The sequence below is a fragment of the Choloepus didactylus genome, chromosome 7 (assembly GCF_015220235.1).
Source record: "Choloepus didactylus isolate mChoDid1 chromosome 7, mChoDid1.pri, whole genome shotgun sequence".
In the NCBI taxonomy this organism is placed as follows: Eukaryota; Metazoa; Chordata; class Mammalia; order Pilosa; family Megalonychidae; genus Choloepus; species Choloepus didactylus.
In genome coordinates, this window is record NC_051313.1 from 66,996,146 (window position 1) to 67,016,608 (window position 20,463).

A 20,463-nucleotide genomic window follows, 5' to 3' on the forward strand; every position below is an offset into this window, starting at 1 on the left:
GTTAACAAGTCAGGCAGGTAAGCCCCAGGAAGGTGCAGTCCCTTAGTCCCTGGGTCTAATCTGCCAGCTGCACTGTCTGCAGTCAGAGGGAGATGGAACATGGCCAGGCTGGGCACAGTGGAAGTTGCTCAAAAATGTTTCTTGAATAGTCTTAAGATTATATATGTATCATACAAATATATTTCCCAAAAAGATTTTAAATCAGATGAAACAAAGTCATTAAAAGTACCAGAGGTAATGAAAAGGGAGAAAGGAGATTTAACCAGAGCATTGAATAATTATACCAGAAAGTGAAAGATAAGGAAACTGGCTGTAACTGAGATGCAACCCCAGCTCCACAGGAAAAGGACATCGAGCTACATGGCTCTCATCCAACAGTAACTGAATCTGTGCTGTTTAGCACTGGATGTAAAACTCCTTCTCTTCCAATTTAGGATGCCCTGAATTAAACACAGATCCTGTTTATGTCAGCAAAGAAGTTCACTGAGCAGGAAAACATCCGTCTGTAAGGATATCTAAACCAACTTGAAACCCACTAGATTGATTTCATTAATGTAGTTCTAACCACACCATTTGCCAAGTACCACACATTATTCCTTCTTTTACCTACAGTCCATAAAAATAATGTCAAGCATGGGCTTAGAAAAGGAGAAAATACCTGGATTTGAGAGAATAGGGGTCTCTTTTGAAGTGTATCCAACAATTCCCACCTTTTCATCACCAACAGTAAGAATTTTATGTGGCAAATAAAATCCTGATATTTGAGATGCCAGAGGCTCCTTTGCTTTAATGTTAGCACTCAGAATTGGAAATTTGACCCCTTTGAGAAGTGGATCTATCAGTCCTTCTACACCATTATCAAATTCATGATTTCCCAGTGCCTAGGAGAAAGGGAAAGGGGAAAAAGAATTAGGAATTTCCAATAAAAGCATACTTTAGAGAATATTACAAACCTGGCCATCCTCTGGAGCAGGGGTCCCATGGCCTCACGTCCATCTCATCCTCACACCCAGAGACTGCATTCAGTGCACCTGGGGTGAGGCCCAGACAGGTTATTTCTAAGAGCCCCCAGGACTTTCAGATCATCAGGCCACTCTGAGAACTGCTACCCCTGGTCACACACCCCCTCCTGAAGGCGGCATCAAGCCTGAGCAGCCCCTGGAGAGCCCGTGAGTGCATCCCCCGGAGAGCCTGCTACTCCCAGCTGTCCTCATGCAGTAGGTCTGAGGCAGGTTCCAGCTTCTCTATCTACCAGGCTCTGCCTAGGCCCAGCCTTATAGTGTTCTGTTTTCTCTCACCAACCCACATTTCAGTCCCAGTTCTTCAAACTGCTATCTGATGTTAAATCAACAAGACTTTAGCAAAAGGTGACATGAAATATAATGTAGAGAGAAACCAGAGGTTTCCCTTTGTCATCTCAGCTCCTGAGTCTTCCCAAGGACTCCAGGGGTCCTCTAATTCTGGGAAAGTCAAGATCCCAAAAGGCAAGCAGAAAACAGTGTTCTCTGTATTTACAGTGCCCTACTGCTTTCTTCCTTCAGTCAGCTCTGGGCTACCCTTTCTTTCACTTCCAGCAGTCCCACATCTGAGGAAGTATATGATGGTGAAATGAACATGTCACCCTCAGGGGGCTCTATGGAGACCTGGACCCGTTCAGGTCTCAAGGCTTCGTGAAGAGCTGGGATGGCTTAAAGCAAACCCCCCTTCCCCCCCACTTTCTTCAGCTCTCCATTCCTCACTGCTCTGGGAGTGGCTGCGGAGTGCCAAACAACCCACAGTCTGTCATCCTGCAGCTTCCCCTGGTGAGCCGAGTATTCCATACGGGGGTCCTCCTAACAAAACGTGGCATGCCAACCACCTCCCCCGAAAACCTTCCACACCTTGCACTGCTGGCCTCCTGGAATAAGCCCATCTCCTCCAGGTGCCTACGCACCTGTGCTCTGGCTGCCCAGGCTGTTCTGCTAACTTAGTACTTGGGCCAGCGAATCTCAACTTTCTAAATGCCACGCCTATTGTGCTTAACTTTGTGGATCGTTGGGAACAGGCCTGGCAGTGCTGGCTGGTGGATCCTCAGTCTAAACTAGGGTTCCTGTATATTCTCTTACAAACTCGCCCTCTTCCTTCCTGGCCCTTTCAATTCTCCGCACTGGCATGTTTGAGGGATCATTTGTTTACATCCATCTCCCTGCTAGACCATGTGCTCGCTGAGCAACCATGCCCCACCACCAACGTCCTGCTCAGCGCCACACCCCCTCGCCTGGTATCCTTGTGCAAATATGTTTATACAGGGAGAGCAACACAATTTTTTCAATCTGTCTCCCCTATTAAATTAAGAATTTCTGAATCTGCCTTTCCCTCATCTCCATCTACCCATTTTTACTTCTTTCTCTAATCTAATTAATTCCCTCTTAAAAGGCTGATCTAGTCTTAAAGCTTCTCCCAGTCTTGGATAATTGCCTTTTTGTCTTCTACGCTCAGCATGTCATGGTCTCTTCCTATGGTAAAATAAGTATTCCTTACCATATTATAAAAACTATGTTGCTTAACTCTACAGGTTTTTTAAAATGAGTTTTTCTGTAGTTATTCGTAAAAGATTATTCCACTTGCCAGTCACCTTGCAATTTATCAGCAACATTATATCCTAGCAGGTGGCAATAGCTAAATTATGTTTTTCATTTATTTATCATTTGTTTAATGTCTTCTCCCCTCCCCACTTGAAAGTAGTGACTTTAACGGTCTTATCATCTCTCTACCCCTCATCCAGGGTGCTCAGTAATTACTTGTGGATGGACTGATTGAACAAGCTCATTCATACCCACAGCTTCAACACCAAACTTAAAATCTCCAGCTCAGATTTTCCTCCTGATCTCTAGATCTGTATGTCCAAATGCCATGTGGACATTTCCCCCGACATCTCACAGGCACCCCCATTTACCATGCTCAAAGCCCGTTCCTCTGGGATTCCCCACCTTGGTCCATGGGGCCACCATCTACCCAGTCAATAAAGCCAGAGACTTTGGAGCAGTTGACTCCCTCCCACCCTCCCTCTTTCCCTCGCCTCTGACCAGCACCCCTTCCTGTTACCTGCAGGCTCTGTTTTCCTTCCACCCCACTGATACTGCCTTGATGCCATCCTCATCACCCTTTCCCACACCACTGCAATAGCTTCCTAACTGGGCTTTCAGCTATCATCATTTTCACTCTTAAACCATTCTTTATATTGCTGCCAGAACAGTCTTTCTAAAATGCGAATCTGGTCTTGTCACTATGAGCCTGAAGGTCCTGACTTTATGATAAAATTCAATGTCCTGAGCAGGGCCCACAAAGTCTCTTTGGGGTCTGGACTCACCTTTCCCTCCAGCCTCATCTTTGACCCCCTGACATGCAAGACAACAAGGTAGAGAGGCTAAGAGGCAGGACTCTGGTTCAAGGGCAGGCTCCAAAACCCAAGAGCAATGACCTGGGCTTGTTTCTAAACTGCTGTTTCCTCTGGAAGGGCAGTGAATGAATAACGCAAAAGGTATAATGAAAATGAGCCAGCAGGCCAGGACCATATAAAGTGATTTTGTATAGAAAACCTGTTCATGCTATGAGGTTGCTACTATTTATTATCCTCGTTTTACAGATGAGAAAAACTGAAACCTGGAGAAGTTAAATGAATTGTTCAGGGCCACACAACTAGTAAGTGGTGGAGCTGGAACTAGAACCACTTCTGCTCATGACAAAGTTCTCAGCCTCAATGCGTGGATATAAAGCGCTTTGCATAGGGCCTACTGTGTAGTGAGGACCAGGGGAAAGAATTCTAATGCCTTGCAGTTTCTCACACTTCCACTTATCTTTGGACTTTTGTTTATGATAGATAGGTAGACAGATTGATTATATGGATAGATGATTGATTGATAGATAGATAGATAGATAGATAGATAGATAGATAGATAGACAGACAGGTAGGCAGCACAACAGCTAGCTAGCTAGAATATTCCCTCTTCATGTCAAGCCTTTATCACCTTATTCAACTAATGGCTCTGGCTCATGAAGTCAGAGGGTCCTTCCGGAAAAGACTGCCCAAGGCCCTTTGTTGCTCTCCCTCCTTGAGTCAGATACTCCCAGGGCCGCCTCTGTGAAGCCCAGGCAGAGCTCTCATCTACCCCCTGAGCTGCCAGACCCTTTAGAGCAAGACTTTTCTCTCAGAATCTTCTGAAAGACTGTGTGCCCAGAACAGTCCCTAGAGCATAGAAGGTGCTCAATAAACCCTGTGGAATGAACAAATGAATGAGCAGAAGAGCCTCTAGAAAATATATTTTCCACAGCTAACTTTTCCACAAAAATTAATTCAGAAAAATTCCTTTAACATTTATATTCTTTAGTAACTCATATTTCCATTTCCTTGCCTTGATTTTTTCCTACATGTTTTTCCTCTACTGCACTCAAAAGGTAATAGAACTACTTTTATTAATAACATGAAAATACCTTAGGAAAATTCTGCCCAAGAGAATTCGGAGAACAAAAGACAGAACAGAGCAGTTAATGTTTCCATGTTGTTTTACATGTTATGGAGCTTTTAGAGCACAAACATAGAAGATTTAAAAATTCATATTGCAGTACCATCCCTCCTTTTTGGTCCTCTCTCTGAAAATTCCCACCCAACTTTCTTTACGGGTGCCCGTTAATTTTTTGTCTCTCAGCCCACAGCCTCCCTCATGTCCTTTAAAATGAATCCCAATTTGAGCTAAACTGTTACTTGCCACTTATTGCTTTAACCCTTGCCTTAGGCAAACAATTTCGTTGACCCTGAATCATATTCTTACGCTCTCTCTTTTTTTTTTTCTTTCCAAACATTTCATTTCTAATATTGGGCTCATTCACTAACTCCATTCATTCACTAATCTTATGACAACCTTGTGTATTTTTACTATAAACACTATAAATTTCACCAAATTCACCTTTTTGTAATTTAAGAGAACCAAGCCTGGCAAAATGACCTTATTCAGTACCTCCAACAACAAAATCTCAGAAATAAAATGTGAACTTCTGGCCCAGTTCCAGCTTCTCACACCCACTGCTTTCTTTGTGTAGGAACAGGCCTAACACACTATTAAAAAAAAAAACCTGATGATATCATATGAAAGAAACTTTCCACACTTGCCACTTAGCCCAGCCCAGTATTTTCTACCACTCACACACCTGAAATGTTGCCTGCCATTTAAAGTCCAAGCCAAATGAAAATAAAGGATAAAAGATCAGTATTTGGTTAAATAAAAATATGAACTCCATTCAAAGAAACATTCTTTGATTCTTCTGTGATTAAAACCCTATTGTTACTGTTGAACGAATTCTCGGGAATACAGTCTGATGTTTTTCACACTGTTGCATATTTGTTAATATTTACAGTGATATGGAAGTTTATAAAAGTCCAATGGCTTTGGAGATACCCTCTGTGCATTAAGGAAAAAGCCCAGAAAAAATTTTCAGGTCCTATGAATCATAAATAGAAGAATGAAGATATTCTATCACTTCTGGGTCCAAGTTTCTTGTTTTGATTAATAACAACTAGAAGTGAAGGGAAGCTTGTGTCTGAAGTTTGGTTTGTAATTCACACAAACTGTGTGTTTAGGTCAAAGTCTACTTTCCCCAATGAGGACAAGCAATTTCCTTCCTTAGAAAAACTTACAGGTGATTATGAGGTTATCAAATCCCTATTTATTAATTGCCAATGAATTGTGCGCTAAAAAGAATTCAAAATAACACTCAGTTATCATCTCTTGGATACCAAATTAGATGGAAAGTACCTAGTGTCCACCCAAGTCGAAGTGCAAGCAAACGCATGATATCGTTATGCCACTCCCGCCTGCCACTTCCCCGGCCAGGGAAGATGCTACTTAATTGATTGAATCCATTTTTCCCACTGCATTTGGACTGGGCCCCAGCATCCTTCTTATCATGGCATTCCAGGTAGTTATTTTCAATCAACTACAGACGGTGCTTGAGGTAAAATTATCTTTCATTTTTTGTGCCGAGAAAATAATTATAAGCATGGGATCTATTTATCAGCTTTTCTGCAACAGTAAAATACATCATTAGCAAATAACAAATGCTGGAGGCCATGCTGCCAAACAAAGGGGAAAGAACCTTTTCTGAGTTATCTCTCTTGATGAGGAATATTCTACAAAGAGTGTGGGTGGAACACTGAAGCTGATTTCAGCAGTGAGTCTGGTGCTCTGCCTCCTGCCACACTGTCCTCTGAGGCAACCTGCCAACGTTCACGACTTCTTCCCAAAGCACTTCCAGGAGGTGCCACTGATTCACTGACTCCTCTCAGCCATAAACAAATGCTCCCATGGGTAGTGAGTAAATGGATGAATGAAAGGAATCATCAGAATCCTGCTCCGGGTGAGAGTAAGGGAAGTGAAAGCACTCGGTGTGAGAGTGGCTGAGAGGGAGGGTTAGCCCCGGAACGAGATCTAGGCCCACACTGTGAGGTTGGTGTTCATTCACAGTTTGCAGGAGGCAATGGAGAAGTCGTGGCCATCTGATGGCCTTCCATGACGGCCTCACATTGTTCTGGAATATTTTGTTTTTACTGGAGAAATCTCCCACTTTCTGCTATTTCCAGTTACAGTCGATTGAAAATGGCAGCTTCTCTTCCTTGTTATTAAACGATTAAATAATATGGGTTAACTGACCCCCATGACCTCTTTAAAATGGGCCTATCACATTACCTGGCACAGGGAAAATCCTCGATAAATATTTATTGAAGGAATAAATAAACATAATAATCAGTGGGACAAAAAAGGGGAGACAGAAAATTAATTCCCAAGGGCCCCTTGGCCAGAGGTGTCAGCCTCAAACACGTAGCCCAGAATTCTACACAAGTATCACCATTTTCTACATGGGCTGTGATGGAAAAAAGGTGACAAAACACAGTCTCTCTGACCACAGGTAACAAACTGGTAAAGAGGCCTGTTTTGAGAGTCTCTGATGAATGAACTCAGCAGCCACAGAATGATAATTATAGCAGAAACGGAGCCACAAAAGGAAAGCAAGCCACAAAGCCCTGAAAGCTGAAAAAGCCCACAGACCAAGAACCAGTTAGGCTTACGCCTTGGACAGAGTCTGCCTTCTCACCTGGGGAAATGTGTGTCCCACCTAAAGCTGGGATGAGTCACGCTGGCCCAACTCTAATGAGATCCTGTTGCAGCATCATGAGTTAGCTAGCCTCGACCCACCACAGAATTTTTATTCCAAGTACTACTAGAAAACTTAGATTTTTCCAAATGTTGAGATGGAACCCCTCCAGTCTGGCTCTGCCTGGCTTGACACAGGCAAAGCAGGTACAGACTCTGTAAAAACGCACCAATGGGAAGGGGTGAGGGGGGCAGGGCCTGAACCCCTTTCCTTTTGCTTGTTTCAGGAGACACTACATCGTGTTGCCTGGGAGTGACTGGGTGGTCACTGCTCTTTCTCTCCCCACCTCCCCTGGCTCCCCTCTCCTCCCTATCCCTGGGCCTGAGAGTCCCCTGTCAAGTTAACTACCAGACGGGAAGGATGCTTGCTCCCAGTCACCCTGTGAATGAAACAGAGGGGTTAAGAAAGAGCCTCACCATAGCCAACAGGAAACACACTGAGCAGCAGCAAACCAACACATCCTCCTCCCCTCCTCATTCCCTCAAGCCTCACCAGCCACAAGTCCTGTTGCTTCTGGCTCTGCTCCCACCCGTCCCGTGATCTCCTCCACGGCACCCTCTCTGCCCCACTCTGCCTCCTCACCCCTCACCTGGACCATTTCCTGTCTCCTAAGGGACTTCCTGCCACTCAGCTCAGCAGCCTCAAACCTGTTCACCACAGGCCACCAGGTCGAGGCTTCTGAAAACACACACTTGCCTGTTTCTAGCCTCTGTGTGAGTCTCCCCAAGGCTTCCCACTTCCTACCAAAATGGAAGTTCTGACTCAGAATGCCGCAGAAGACCCTCCCTGATCTCGCAGCTGATGCTCTGTGCTGCATTTTGTTTTGTTTTTTTTTTTTTTTTTTTTTTGGTATGCCAACCTTTCAGATGCCCTAAACTTCAGGAACACTAAACCACCCAGATGTGATGAGCTGCTTAAGATGCAGCTCAAGTGTCGCTTCCTTGTGAAGCCTTCTGTGACACCTCCACTGTGGACAGCCCTCTCTGTTCTGTCTTCCATACCTGGTGTGCAGTTCTCTGTAACAGCACTTGTACTCGCTGTGGTTGTCTGTTCACACGTCTTTCTCCCACAAGCAGGAGTGGGGTTGGCTGCCCTTGCCAGACAAGCACCTGGCACCAATGCCCAGCAGATGTTTACTGAATACATAATCAAACCCCTCACACCACCTGCTCCCTTTAATTGGGCTCCATTTTACTCTATAACGAGCCACGTAAAACTTTTCAGAAGAAGGCAGGATATGAAACAGACTTGGTAAACTGTAGTTGAGCAATATCTTAGATGTAAAAAGGGAGGAGGGAGGTTGCATGGAAGCAACCGTGGGGAAAAACTTAGTCAACTGCATCACTATTCAGGGCCCAACCCTCTGGCAGCTTCTCTCAGGGTGTCCTTGTCGGCATTTTCTGTATTTTTATTTACAAATTATTTTTACATTTCTATTAAAAACATTAGCACTTGTTTATGAATGGAGATCTTTTTAAAAAGGTTTGCTGAACTGTTACGTATGTAGGAGCATCACTCAGATTTCACAATGGAAGTCAGTGAGAAAATGGAGCTTTGTAAAAAGTCTCTTTCTACTGGAAATCTGCTAAGGTGCTCAACCATTTGGTCTGTCGAAGGGCATCTATATCTGAATTGGAAAGGGGGCACTTCATAGCCTCAGGTTTGTTCATAAAAGACTGTAAAAATTACCAATGATTTAACATAAGGAAATTTCAAGAAAGAAAAGGTTTTTCTAAAGGACAAAAAACATGACAAAAGTAAACATTAATGGTTAACAGCTGCTACACAGCCAGGCACTGTTCACATATTAATTCACTTAATCCTTACAACCTTATGAGGTAGGGGCTATTATTTCCCCAATTCAGAGGTGGGGAAACTGAGGAACAGAGCTCACAGCTAGCAAGCAGCAGAGCTGGAATTTGAACTAAGGTCATCAGCCTTTAGCATCCATACCCCTAACCACTCTGCCAGAGTACCACTAAATGAAACATATGGAAGAGAGGGTATCATTCAACAACTCACTAGTTTCTTATAGGTTTCTGGAGTGCCAAGTAACAAAGCCATAGTCCTTGCCTCAGGAAGCTGACAAGACAAATAGGGAGAGAGCACACACAAGCACATGCAGCCGTCCATCATATATACATACGTGACAATACATGTGAACCACAGAGAGGGACATGTGTGAGGCAAACAGGTAAAGACATGAACACACATTACCCATTAAGACCCAGAAGGGCACAGAGGTGCATTTCATCTACATGGGTTGGTCTGGGAAAGTTCACAGGCAGATGACATCAACTGTATAGACAAGTGAGGGAATAAAAACAAGTGGGGTGAGGTAGTAAAAAATTTCCAAGTGAAGACAGAGGCTTAAACATGATGTTAAAAGCAAACACAAAAGAAAGAAGAGTTTATTTAAGAGCAGTATAATATGCATGATACAGAAGAAAAGAATTTCTTTTTAATCTATAGAGATCAGTCGTAATTATGTCAAATAGCCATTTGTCAGAAGCACATTTATTTAGCTAGTCATTAACACATTAATGATTGGAGGTTGCAGTAAACCCTATAAACTGAGGGATAAGGGAAAAGAATGGTCTATTTTATAATGGGGCTCATTGCCAATCACTCAGAAACTCAACAATGTCCTTAAAATGAGAGTATTACAAATTATGTTTGGTTTGCTTGAAACAGTGAAACATTACTATATATATAATGAGATTTTTTTTTTATAGGAATTGGTTCATGCAACTGTGGGGATGGACAAGTCCAAATTCCGTAGGGCAGGGCACAAGCTGGGAACTCTGATAAAGGTTTTCGATAAATTCCCCAGGAGAAGCTGGCTGGCTGAAGTAGAGAGGGAAATTCTCCCTTCTGACTGCTAAAATCATCCCTTCTGCTTTTAAGGCCTTCCACTGATTGGATGAGACATCTGATTGTTGAAGGCAATCTCCTCAGCTGATTGCAGATGTAATTGGCCATACATGCTATCAACTTACTGATGATTTAAATCCATGAACTCTCCTCACAGTCACAGCCAGGCCAGTGCTTGTTTAGCCAGAAAACTGAGCACCATAACCCTGCCAAGTTGACACATGAACTTAACTATCACAGTGGCTAAAGAAAATAAACACTGCAGAGTTCACCCAGCATTCAGATGTATATCTGAGTGAAATCCAGAAAGCTGCCAATACAACACATGATTTGTTTGGTTCTTTCCAATTTTCAGTTAGGAAAACACAGATGCCAGGACAAGGACAAGGTAAACAATGTCACCTTCTCTTCCTCTCCCTCCTCCCCGAGGCTGGTCTCAGACTGGAACAGAGGAAGCAGGAGGCCCACAGCCACTTGGGTTGGGGACTGTTCAGTTGTCTGGGCTTGGGAATCCAGAACCTCCAAGCAACATGCAACTTCTGAGGTCTTAACTCTAAGAATAATTACTAACTTTCTTTGCCTTTTTATTTTTTTATCTTTAATAGACTTCATTTTTAAAAGCAGGTTTAGTGTTACAGAAAAATTGTGCATCAAGTACAGTGTTTCCATGTATAGCAACTGTTTCCTCTTTTGTTAACATCTTGCATTAGTGTTATACTTTTGTTTCAATTGGTGGACCAGTATTGATACATTATTATCAACCCAAATCCATAGTTGACCTTTAGGATTCACTCTCTGAGTTGTACATTTGTATAGGTTTTGACAAATGCATCATGTCATGTATCCACCGCTACAGTATCAAACAGAATAGTTTCACTGCCCTAAAATGCCCTGCACTCCATCTGTTTATCCCTCCTCTCCTCCTTCTGAACCCCTGGCAGCCATTGAACTTTTTATAGTCTCTACAGTTCTGCCTTTTCCAGAATGTCATATAGTTGGAATCATACAGAATGTAGCCTTTTTCAGACCAGCTTCTTTCATTTAGCAATATGCACTTAAGGTTCCTCTATGTCTGTCTGTTGCTTGATAGCTCATTTCTCTTGATTGCTAAGTAATATTCCATTGTATGGTGGCTGTACAGTTTGTTTATTCACCTATGGAAGGACATCTTGGTTGCTTCCAATCTTTGCCATTTATGACTAAAGCGGCTATAAACATTCTTGTGCAGGCTTTTGTGTGGAACTCAGTTTTCAGCTTTCTTAGCCTCTTTAAAAAATATCATTGCCATCAAGATCTCTCTTTCAAGTTTCCCAAACCAGCACTGCTAATTTGTCTTCTCCAGAAATGGCTTTGTTATTCAAGATAAAGTAATTTGGAGAATTTCCTTAATACCAGAGACTTTTGAATATAAGGTGGGCCCTCCTTTCTTTTTTAAAAAAATTTTATTGTGATAACATATATATATAAAACACAAAAATTCCCATTTTAACTACTTTCATATGTACTATCCAGTGATATTAATTACATTCAAAATTTTGTGCTACCATCACCACCATCTATTACAAAACTTTTCATCACCCCAAACAGAAACTCTGTACACATTAAGCAATAACTCCCCATTCCTCCCTCCACCAGCCCCTGGTAACTTGTAATCTACTTTCTGTCTCCTTGTGTTTGCTTATTCTCCATGTGTTTGCTTATTATTTATTTCATATAAGTGAAATCATACAATATTTATCCTTTTGTGTTTGGCTTATTTCACTCAATATTATGCATTTGTTAAAAAGGTTCATCATGTTGTAGCCCATATCAGAACTTCATTCCTCTTACGGCTGAATCATAGTCCATTGTGTGTATGTACCACATTTTGTTTGTCCATTCATCTGCTGATGGACACTTTATGTTTTAGTTTCTTGGTTGCTAAAACAAATACCATACAATGGGTTGGCTTAATAACAACAATTTGCTGATTCATGGTTTCAGAGGCTAGAAGGCTTGCTTCCTTCTGGGGTTGGCATCTTCTAGCTGGGTGGCAATCTTTGGGGTCCCTTAGCATTTTTTTTTCTTTTTTTTTTTTAAGTTGTTGCAAAATTAAATAAACATAGGACATTCACCCAGTCAAACATTAAGGAATTGTTGCCTCAATATTGAATGTGAAACTTGCATTGAAAAAAAATGCCCTATGGTAATACTTTATTTCCTAAGATAGACGCAGGTTACATCAATGTCTACTGTATTATTTTATATTTTTAAAAATATTACACATCAAAATTATTTTTAACATTTATATTCATGTTTTAATTCTCACCTGTTGTGATCATGGATGTCTCAGGAAGGTTATATAGCTATACTTAAGTAGCTGTTTTTATATATATCACCTGTTGTACTACCGTCCCAGTTCGGAGGTGATTCAAATTGCATCTGTTTAGTCCCCTGTCCTCACTACAGGTCCAAACTTCTTGTTGGGTAGGAAGGTTACAGCAACTGTTGAGAGCAAACAGTTTAATTTCTCAAAAAATATTATCTACCATAATGGAAAGAAGCAAAATCTTATTTTAATTCCATTTACATCATGGAAAGAAATAAAAGGGATGAGTTCATATTGTCTTGGAACTTATCCAAAAGGTACTATTCTCTCTAATCCATTCTTCACATGGCAATTGGCAAATTTGATCGCATCACTTTATGATTTCACTCTTCAATGTCTTGTGTTTTGGTTTTTCAGGCTGCTGTGACAAATAGCATCCACTGTTTGGCTTAACTACAGAGGTTTATTGACTCATGGTTTGGGAGGCTGGAAGTCCAAAGTCAAGGCCTCAATAAGGTCATGTTTTTCCGCAAAGTCTGTAGCACTCTGGTGCTAGTCTGTTGCAATCCTTGGGGTTCCTTAGTTTGCATCTCTGCTTCCTGTCATGTGGTGATCTCTTTCTCCCTGTCGGCTCTTCTTGTTTCTGCCATCTTCTGGCTTCTGACTCCTCCTTGTGAATTTTTCTGATTTCTCTCTATAAGGCTTCCAGTAATACAAATTAAGAACCATCCTGACTCATTTGGTCACACCTAGGATTTTAAAAGATCCTATGCACAAATGAGACCACACCTTAACTGATAATTCAAAAGGTCCTATTTACAAGGGGTTTGTTCTGGTTTGCTAATCCTGCCAGAATGCAAAACACCAGAAATGGATTGGCTTTTATAAAAGGGGGTTTGATTACACAGTTACAGTCTTAAGGCCATAAAGTGTCCAAGGCAACGCATCAACAATCGGGTACCTTCACTGGAGGATGGCCATGGGCGTCTGGAAAACCTCTGTTAGTTGGGAAGGCATGTGGCTGACATCTGCTCCAAGTTCTGGTTTCAAAATGGCTTTCTCCCAGGATGTTCCTCTCTAGGCTGCAGCTCCTCTTCAAAATGTCACTCTCGGTTGCTCTTGGGGCATCCTCTCTTAGCTTCTCTGGAGCAAGAGTCTGCTTTCAACAGCCGTCTGCAAACTGTCTCTCATCTGCAGCTACTCTCTCAGCTTCTGTGCATTCTTCAAAGTGTCCCTCTTGGCTGTAGCCAGGGTTCCTTAGCTTTTCTGGCACATGGTAGCATCTTTTCCTTTCTCTTCCATGTTCTGCTGACTTCCAGCTTCTGGCTGCTCCCCGGGGCTCCTTTCTGTGCCCAATTTCCTTTGCTTGTAAAGACTTCAGCCATATTGAATTAAGGCCCACCCTCATTCAGTTTGGGCACACTTTAATAGTATCTCCAAAGGTCCTATTACAAATGGGCTCACACTCACAAGACCAGGGGTTGGGACCTAAACATGCCTTTTGTGGGGGACATGATTCAATCCTCAACACTTGAGTTGCTTCCACCTTTTGGCTACTGTGGATAATGCTGCTGTGAACATTGGTGTACAAATATCTGTTCAAGTCCTGGCTTCCAATTTTTTGGTTTATATACCCAGACATGTTCTCTTTTCTTCATAATTATTTTTTTGGGGGGCGGGAAGAGCAGAAATGTGCTTTCTATTTATGCATATATGGTGCATAAAATAAGGGCCCAATGCTGTATCTTCTACAGACCAGATCTTTTAGCTATAGAATCCCCATGCCTGTCTGGTGGAATTTCAGTAGCATCTACTTTGCTGTTTATCTCCTCTCATTCATAGATTTCACCCAGCCTCTCTATGTGGTTAAGAAAGGCTCACATGGGCATTGCCTCCCACTACCTACTAAACAGCAATTTTCACCCTGGTAGGATCTATTTCCTTATTGCAGCTTCAGCACTTAGCACAGAGTCTGGTACATGGTAGTGCTTAATGAATATTTGTGGATTGAATAAACAAAGGAACCTCAAAGACAACAGGCTTAAATCCAAACGCATCATCCTCCCATTCCTTAGACTGTCATTTCTGTAACTACTGATAATAGAGTAACACTCTACAGAAAATCCTGGAAACCTCTTTATCTGGGAATAGTGTTCAACTGGAGGTCCCTGGGACCAGACCTAAACTATCTCTCCACAATTGTACTGCTGTGCAATTAACTATGGGGGAGAAATAATGGAGTTGTCAAGCTAACTTAGACTTGTGTGTAAAATTATATCCGGGATCATCTGAGTTATGTTGACAGGTTAGAAGCAAGAGGGCTGGATAGGGGTTGCTAACAGCTGAGGCTCTGAGAAGTGATGTGCCACAGACCACAGCTCCAATTCCCCCAAATGGAGATGAGGAAACTGTTGCCCAAACTCAGATAGCTAATGAGTGGTAGAGCCAAGAAGTAAAACCTGGGCAACCTGACATCCCACCCAAATCTCTTACACTGCCCCTGCCTGCCACGGCCCCATAGAGTCATTGTGTTGGAGCTCAAAGTTCAAATCATGTGCAGTAAGCCCAGGCAAAGCCTTTAGATTGCATTTCAGTGCTTGCAGCAGTACACAGTAGAAGAATCTGTGCCTCTCTGTAGTAGTATCAACTCCAGCTGACTTTCCGGTGCCCCGGCTTCAACCGGCTGAATCACCCTTTGATTATAGGCTCTCCCGAGCCACCCTTACCAGCAGCAGGTGAACACAGACAGCACTCACTGACCCTTACCAGGGGCCAGGCACTGTGCTAAGCACTTTATGCACTTTATCATCTCCCTTCAGCCCCACAGCAGCCTCTGAGGTGGAGTCTACCATCACTCCCATCTGACCCATGTGGAAACACAGGTCTAATGAAATTAAATAAACTGTGTGCAGTCCATAGCTTCTAAGTGGCAGAGAGGGGACTTGATCACAGACAGACTCACCCCTAAGTTCACCCTCAGCCCTATGCCACACTGCATCCTTAGAGAAAACTGGTTCCTGTGCTTTCTGTCTTTCTTTGCCCCTTACCACAGTTTCGTGTTTATCACCTCACACCTAGACTCCTGCCCAGCCTCTCCTTTTCTTTGGTGTCTTCCCTCTTCCTTCCATTAACGTTCATCTTCCAAAATGGTGATTTCCCTTTGTCACTCTCTATTCAGAGAGGTGAGGCATAGCCAAAGATAATGGATGCATTAAGACTCAAAAGGCAGAGAGAACAGTGGCAGTCTCTGAATTTCAGATGAGGAGTACTAGGTTGGTATGCTTCAAATTAACAAGCTCAGAAATCTTTAAATGCAACAATGCTTGGGCAAATAAAAGATTAATTTGATTACATTAAATAAAAGATTTCTGTTCAAAGAAAGACATTATGGACAAAGTTAAGAGATATAATCAGAGACATCTGCAGTGTCTAAAACTGAGAACTTAGTAATTCCTAGAACTCCTGCAAACCAAGAATAATAGGGCAAACCCAATTAAAAAAAAAAAAAAAAGAGCAAAGGACAATGGCAAAGAACATGCAATCACAGAACAGGAAACCCAAAAGGTAACAAACCTATCAAAAGGTGCCCAAACTCACTAGTTATTAGAAAAATACAAAATAAAGCAATAATGAGAGGCTATTTTACACATATTAGAATGCTGGATAATGCTACTATGTATGATTAAAGATATGGGGATTTACAAGCCCTACTTGGGGGAGAGGAGAGAGGTCTCCAGTCATACAGGAAAACAATCCAGCAGCCCTTAGTCAAATGAAGTTCATATACGTCCTATGAACAGCAATTCTGCTCCTGGGTATGCAACCCAAGGAAATCCTCACCCAGAGCGGACCTGTAGGAGGACATTTGGAGCAGCCAGGGGTTGGCAGCAGTCTCAAACCCATCCCCAGGGAAGTGGATGGGTAAAATACGTGGAGGACACCATGAAGCTGGATGCAGCAGCGATGAATGCACACACTGTAGATGAGCATATAGCAGCATGGACAATTCATCAAAACAGGGTGTTCAGGACAAAAGTAAGAAACAGAATGAGCTGAGAAACGGGACTAGTTACATTATTTAAAATTGTAAGCATACAAAGCAATAATAAATGTTTTGCAAATTCACCTAGAAACAAAACACTACACTTCAAACACATGGTTGTCTCAGCCATGTGGGAGATCAAGAAAGGTAACAAAAGGGAATTGAAAAAGAACCTAACATGTTCCCTGGGGTGGGTTAAAGGCGGGGGCCACGGTCCCCACCCTTACTGCTGGCTCCGGTATTTGGGAGCAATTTGCTAAAGCTAAAGCCGCAGTCTTTTGGACAGTAAGTTACAGGGCCTCAGAATCAGGGGGCTGTTAGAGGCGGCAGCCCCTCTGGGGGAGCACAAGAGACCTGCTCAGAGCTGTGCCTGGATGCTGAGAATCCCACCTCTGGAAAGAAATCCCTCTGAGTTTTCTGTTTGGGGGTGGGGGGGTGGGGGTAGATTTCATAACGTTAAGAATAGTTCAGATAATAGGACACAGAAAAGACAGTGGCAGGGGCTACATGGTATGCCAGGCTGCCAGAATCAGATAAACTGACAGATGCAAAAGCCAAACCTTCCCTTCCTCATGATTTGGAGAGAGGAGGCGGGGACACACTGAAGTAACCTTTATTGATCACTTACTATGAGCCAGCAGGGGCTAGAAACTTTTGTATCTATTATCTCATATGTTACTTGCAAAAATCCCACATGGTGGCAGTTAGCCTTTCCGTTTTATAGTTAAGGAACTTGAAGCTCAGGGAAAGTGACCAGGACAAAGGCACGCTGTTAGTGTAGCCCATGCTATCTTCCTCTTGCCTCAGGGGAGGGGGGGTCGGGGGAGTGGGGGGCACCAGTCTTTCCGCAGAGACAGCTTACACCAACTAGAGGCTTGCCGCCTTCCCCCCAACCCCCAGAGTTTTCTGCAGGTCACAGGTAAGAGGGGAGGGGAAAGGGTGGAGTCTCCAGCTGGCCTTGGGGCTTCTAGATCTGCCGCAGCAGCTCTTACTGGGACCTGGCGGGTCTACTTAAGTCTACATCTCCCTGGAGGCTCCTGCTTGAGGGGTTTCCTGGGAATGAAGCTAGATTCGAGGGACTTCTTTGATTTTCCCTACCCTTGAGGCCTCAAATATGGCTCCTCTAAACTGGGTCCAGGTTCCAGAGAACTGGAGATTCCCTTCCATGACTCTTTTCAATCTGGATCTGAACCTCCAGCTTCCCAGAATGCAGAATGTGTGTGACTGTGTGGGGTGGGGGAGCCTGAGCAGAACAGCAATACATTCCCTGGGTGTAGTAATATAAGCAAAATGACAGCGAAAAATCTCTGTAAAAAAAGAATTGAGCAGAGCTTTATCACATGTTTTTGCATTACAAGGACTAGGATTTTATGCAGGTCAGATCATGTTTGTCAAACCCCCAAACTGCGCAGAGTAAGCCCTGATGAGATGCCATCAGGTGCAGTGCCATTTAGTCTCCTCCCCTCTTTACCCCCAGCCAACATTATATAAGTAGTCTATTTTTCCTCAGGCCCCAGGTCAATTATTTGGAGCAAAATTTAAACGTAAATAACTCCTCCAACAAAAAGTATTCTAAATATCCCTGGTCACGATGGGCTGTGACTTGTAGCAGATTGCCCCAGCCTCACCCAGCAGCCCTGTTATAAACACTCGATACAAGAGCAATGAGCTAAATCTGACTTAGAAAAAATATTATTGTTAGGGGAAACTAGAGAATTCTCAATTTTCCACCCAAAGTTGTTTATGCAACTGTGGAGAAAAGGGTGTCAGAAAGAAAAGTTTACAAAGTTGTGGTTTATATGTGAAATCCAAACAATCTTACATAATGTTTATTCTACCCTTCTGGGAGGAAATGGAGAGTAGGCTATTTAACAATTCAAATTCAACAATATTTATTTCGTCATTAATGTGAGCAAAGCAACAGGGAGGTCTGACTGTGGAGATACTGATGCTAAGAGACCACAGTTTTCTTGAGACCCACAGTTCTTCCCTGGAGTCCAAACACTGGGAGGCCCCAGAGGAACTCTGGGGTTAAGGATCCAGTTGAATTGTTGCTGTTTTGACTGTTCCTGGTAACCTCAAAACCGATGATCAGAATGGAGAGGAGCTCTCTGCCTTTCTCTCATCTCTCTAAAATGAGCTGCTTTCTTGTTGAAAATAAATAAATAAACCGACTGCACCCTCTTATCTTTTCTTGTCCTCCTGTCTCCGAGTTTCCAGGGGAAAAATATGGCATTGTGTTCTACTGACCTTGCACCATGCTCTTTTCCTAATAAGTGTCCTGTTAGCCTGGACCACACCTCTCCTTTCCTTCCACATGTATGGACTTCACAGATTTCTCAGGACCCTGCTTTCTTCTTCCTCTTTTAAGGCTCCTAAGCTTTACTGTCTCCAATTTCTCCAGTTTTGCTGAATCCCTTTCACTCTAGGCTTTTACATGGGGTTGAATTTGGGTAGGGGTTTCATTTTAAGAACACCAAATACATGTTTCTGCTCTACTTCATTTATTACTGTGGAGCCCTCTCTGCCCCTTTACTAGAATTTAGTCCAGAAAAACAAGGAATAGATTTAACAGAACATCTGGGAGCTTGGACTAAACTCTTGCAAGCTGTACTGTCTTCCTAAAGGTCTGCTGCCAAACTGATTTTATTGGAATTTTATTCCAATATTTTAATAAAATCCTTTGAAACCACAGTGTTTCAGTCTTTTGGTCCTTACCAAAGTTTGTTTAAATTTGAAGCCTATACTGTAGTGTCCGGTAAAAATAAGAACTAACATTTATAGAGGCCATACAATATGCCAGGCAACCTTTGAGGCAGATACAATCATTATCCTCATTTTATAAAGGATGGAACTGAGGCACAGAGAGAGGAAATAACTTGCCCAAGGCCACACAGCCAGAAGGTAGATTAGAAGGAATATAGCCCCAAGGATGTGAGCTTAATCATGTTCTAGCTCGGGGACCAGTCTCACAGTGTCCTAATTTTTTCCGAGCCAGTGACCTGTTTAATTTACTCAACCTCTTTGATCTTCAGTTTCCCCTTCAATAAAATCGAGATAAGGCATTCTGGGAAATACTGAACAGTAAACCTGAGAGATGCCTGATGGGTGCGGTTCAGTCTCTGGCACTCAATGAGTACCAGTTCTACACAGCCAGATGAACGCCCTCCTAGGAAGGACTGGGCCCCGCTCCTCTAAACCCTCCATCACGAAGTGGGGGCCCAGTTACATTTGTCAAATAAAAATGAATCATCCAAAGGACTTATATGTCTATGTTCATCTGGTACACTCCAAAGTCTCGCTGTATCCCCACATCTATCTGCGTTCCGGTCCTGGGTTTGCCTCCCTGTGCCACCGGCTGCTCCTCTGTCTCGGCCCGGGGACACTCACCCAAGGGCCTCTGAGCCTTCCCATGCAGCGCGCCGGGGCTAGCCGCCCTCTTACCATCGCGTCGTAACTCAGGGCGTTCATGAAGTGCACCACCTCTGCGCCCTTGTACACGGTGAACCAGATGGTGCCCTGGTACTGGTCGCCGGCGTCCAGCAGCAGCACGTTGGGTTCGGCCGCGCGGATCTGCTTCACTTTGGTGAAGAGCCGTGCCACGCCGCCCACGCAGAGGCTGGCGTTGACGCACTTGCCCGAGTCCTCGCTGGTCTGCTCCAGCCGGCTGTGCATGTCGTTGGTGTGCAGAATAGTGAGCTCCCAGGCGCTGGTCGGCGGCCACAGCAGCGCGCTCAGCGCGAGGAGTCGCAGCGCGGGCGCTCTCGGGACTCCGGAACGCATGGCTGCAGCGCGTGGAGCGGGCGCGAGAGCTGGAGAGCAAAGGCGGGCGAGTGTAGCCCGGGAGCGAGCTGGGCGCCCGAACCCGTGGGGGCGGGACCGGAGCTGGGGCTGGGGCGGGCCGTTCTTCGGCCCGGGGGCCGACCCGGCGGCCACACGCCCGCGCAATCACCCGGTGTGACCTTGGCACGCGGGCTGCCCGGGCACGGCTGACTGCTGGCACCGCTTCCTACGGGAACAGTGCGGATGTTGTTCCCGACCAAGAGCAGGGCAC

At 43.8% G+C, this 20,463-nt stretch overlaps 1 protein-coding gene across 1 annotated transcript in view; it reads right to left on the reverse strand.

The window, feature by feature from the left end:
- NT5E (5'-nucleotidase ecto) overlaps positions 1-20,257 on the reverse strand; it is a 59,441-nt gene extending 39,184 nt beyond the window's left edge. The window contains exons 1-2 of the mRNA XM_037843730.1: positions 19,854-20,257; positions 659-881 (exon numbers count right to left, since the gene is read on the reverse strand). Of these exons, the coding sequence (XP_037699658.1) occupies positions 659-881; positions 19,854-20,192 (562 nt within the window). The 5' untranslated portion in view covers positions 20,193-20,257. The remainder of the gene's footprint in view (positions 1-658; positions 882-19,853) is intronic.
- Positions 20,258-20,463: the final 206 nt, after the last annotated feature.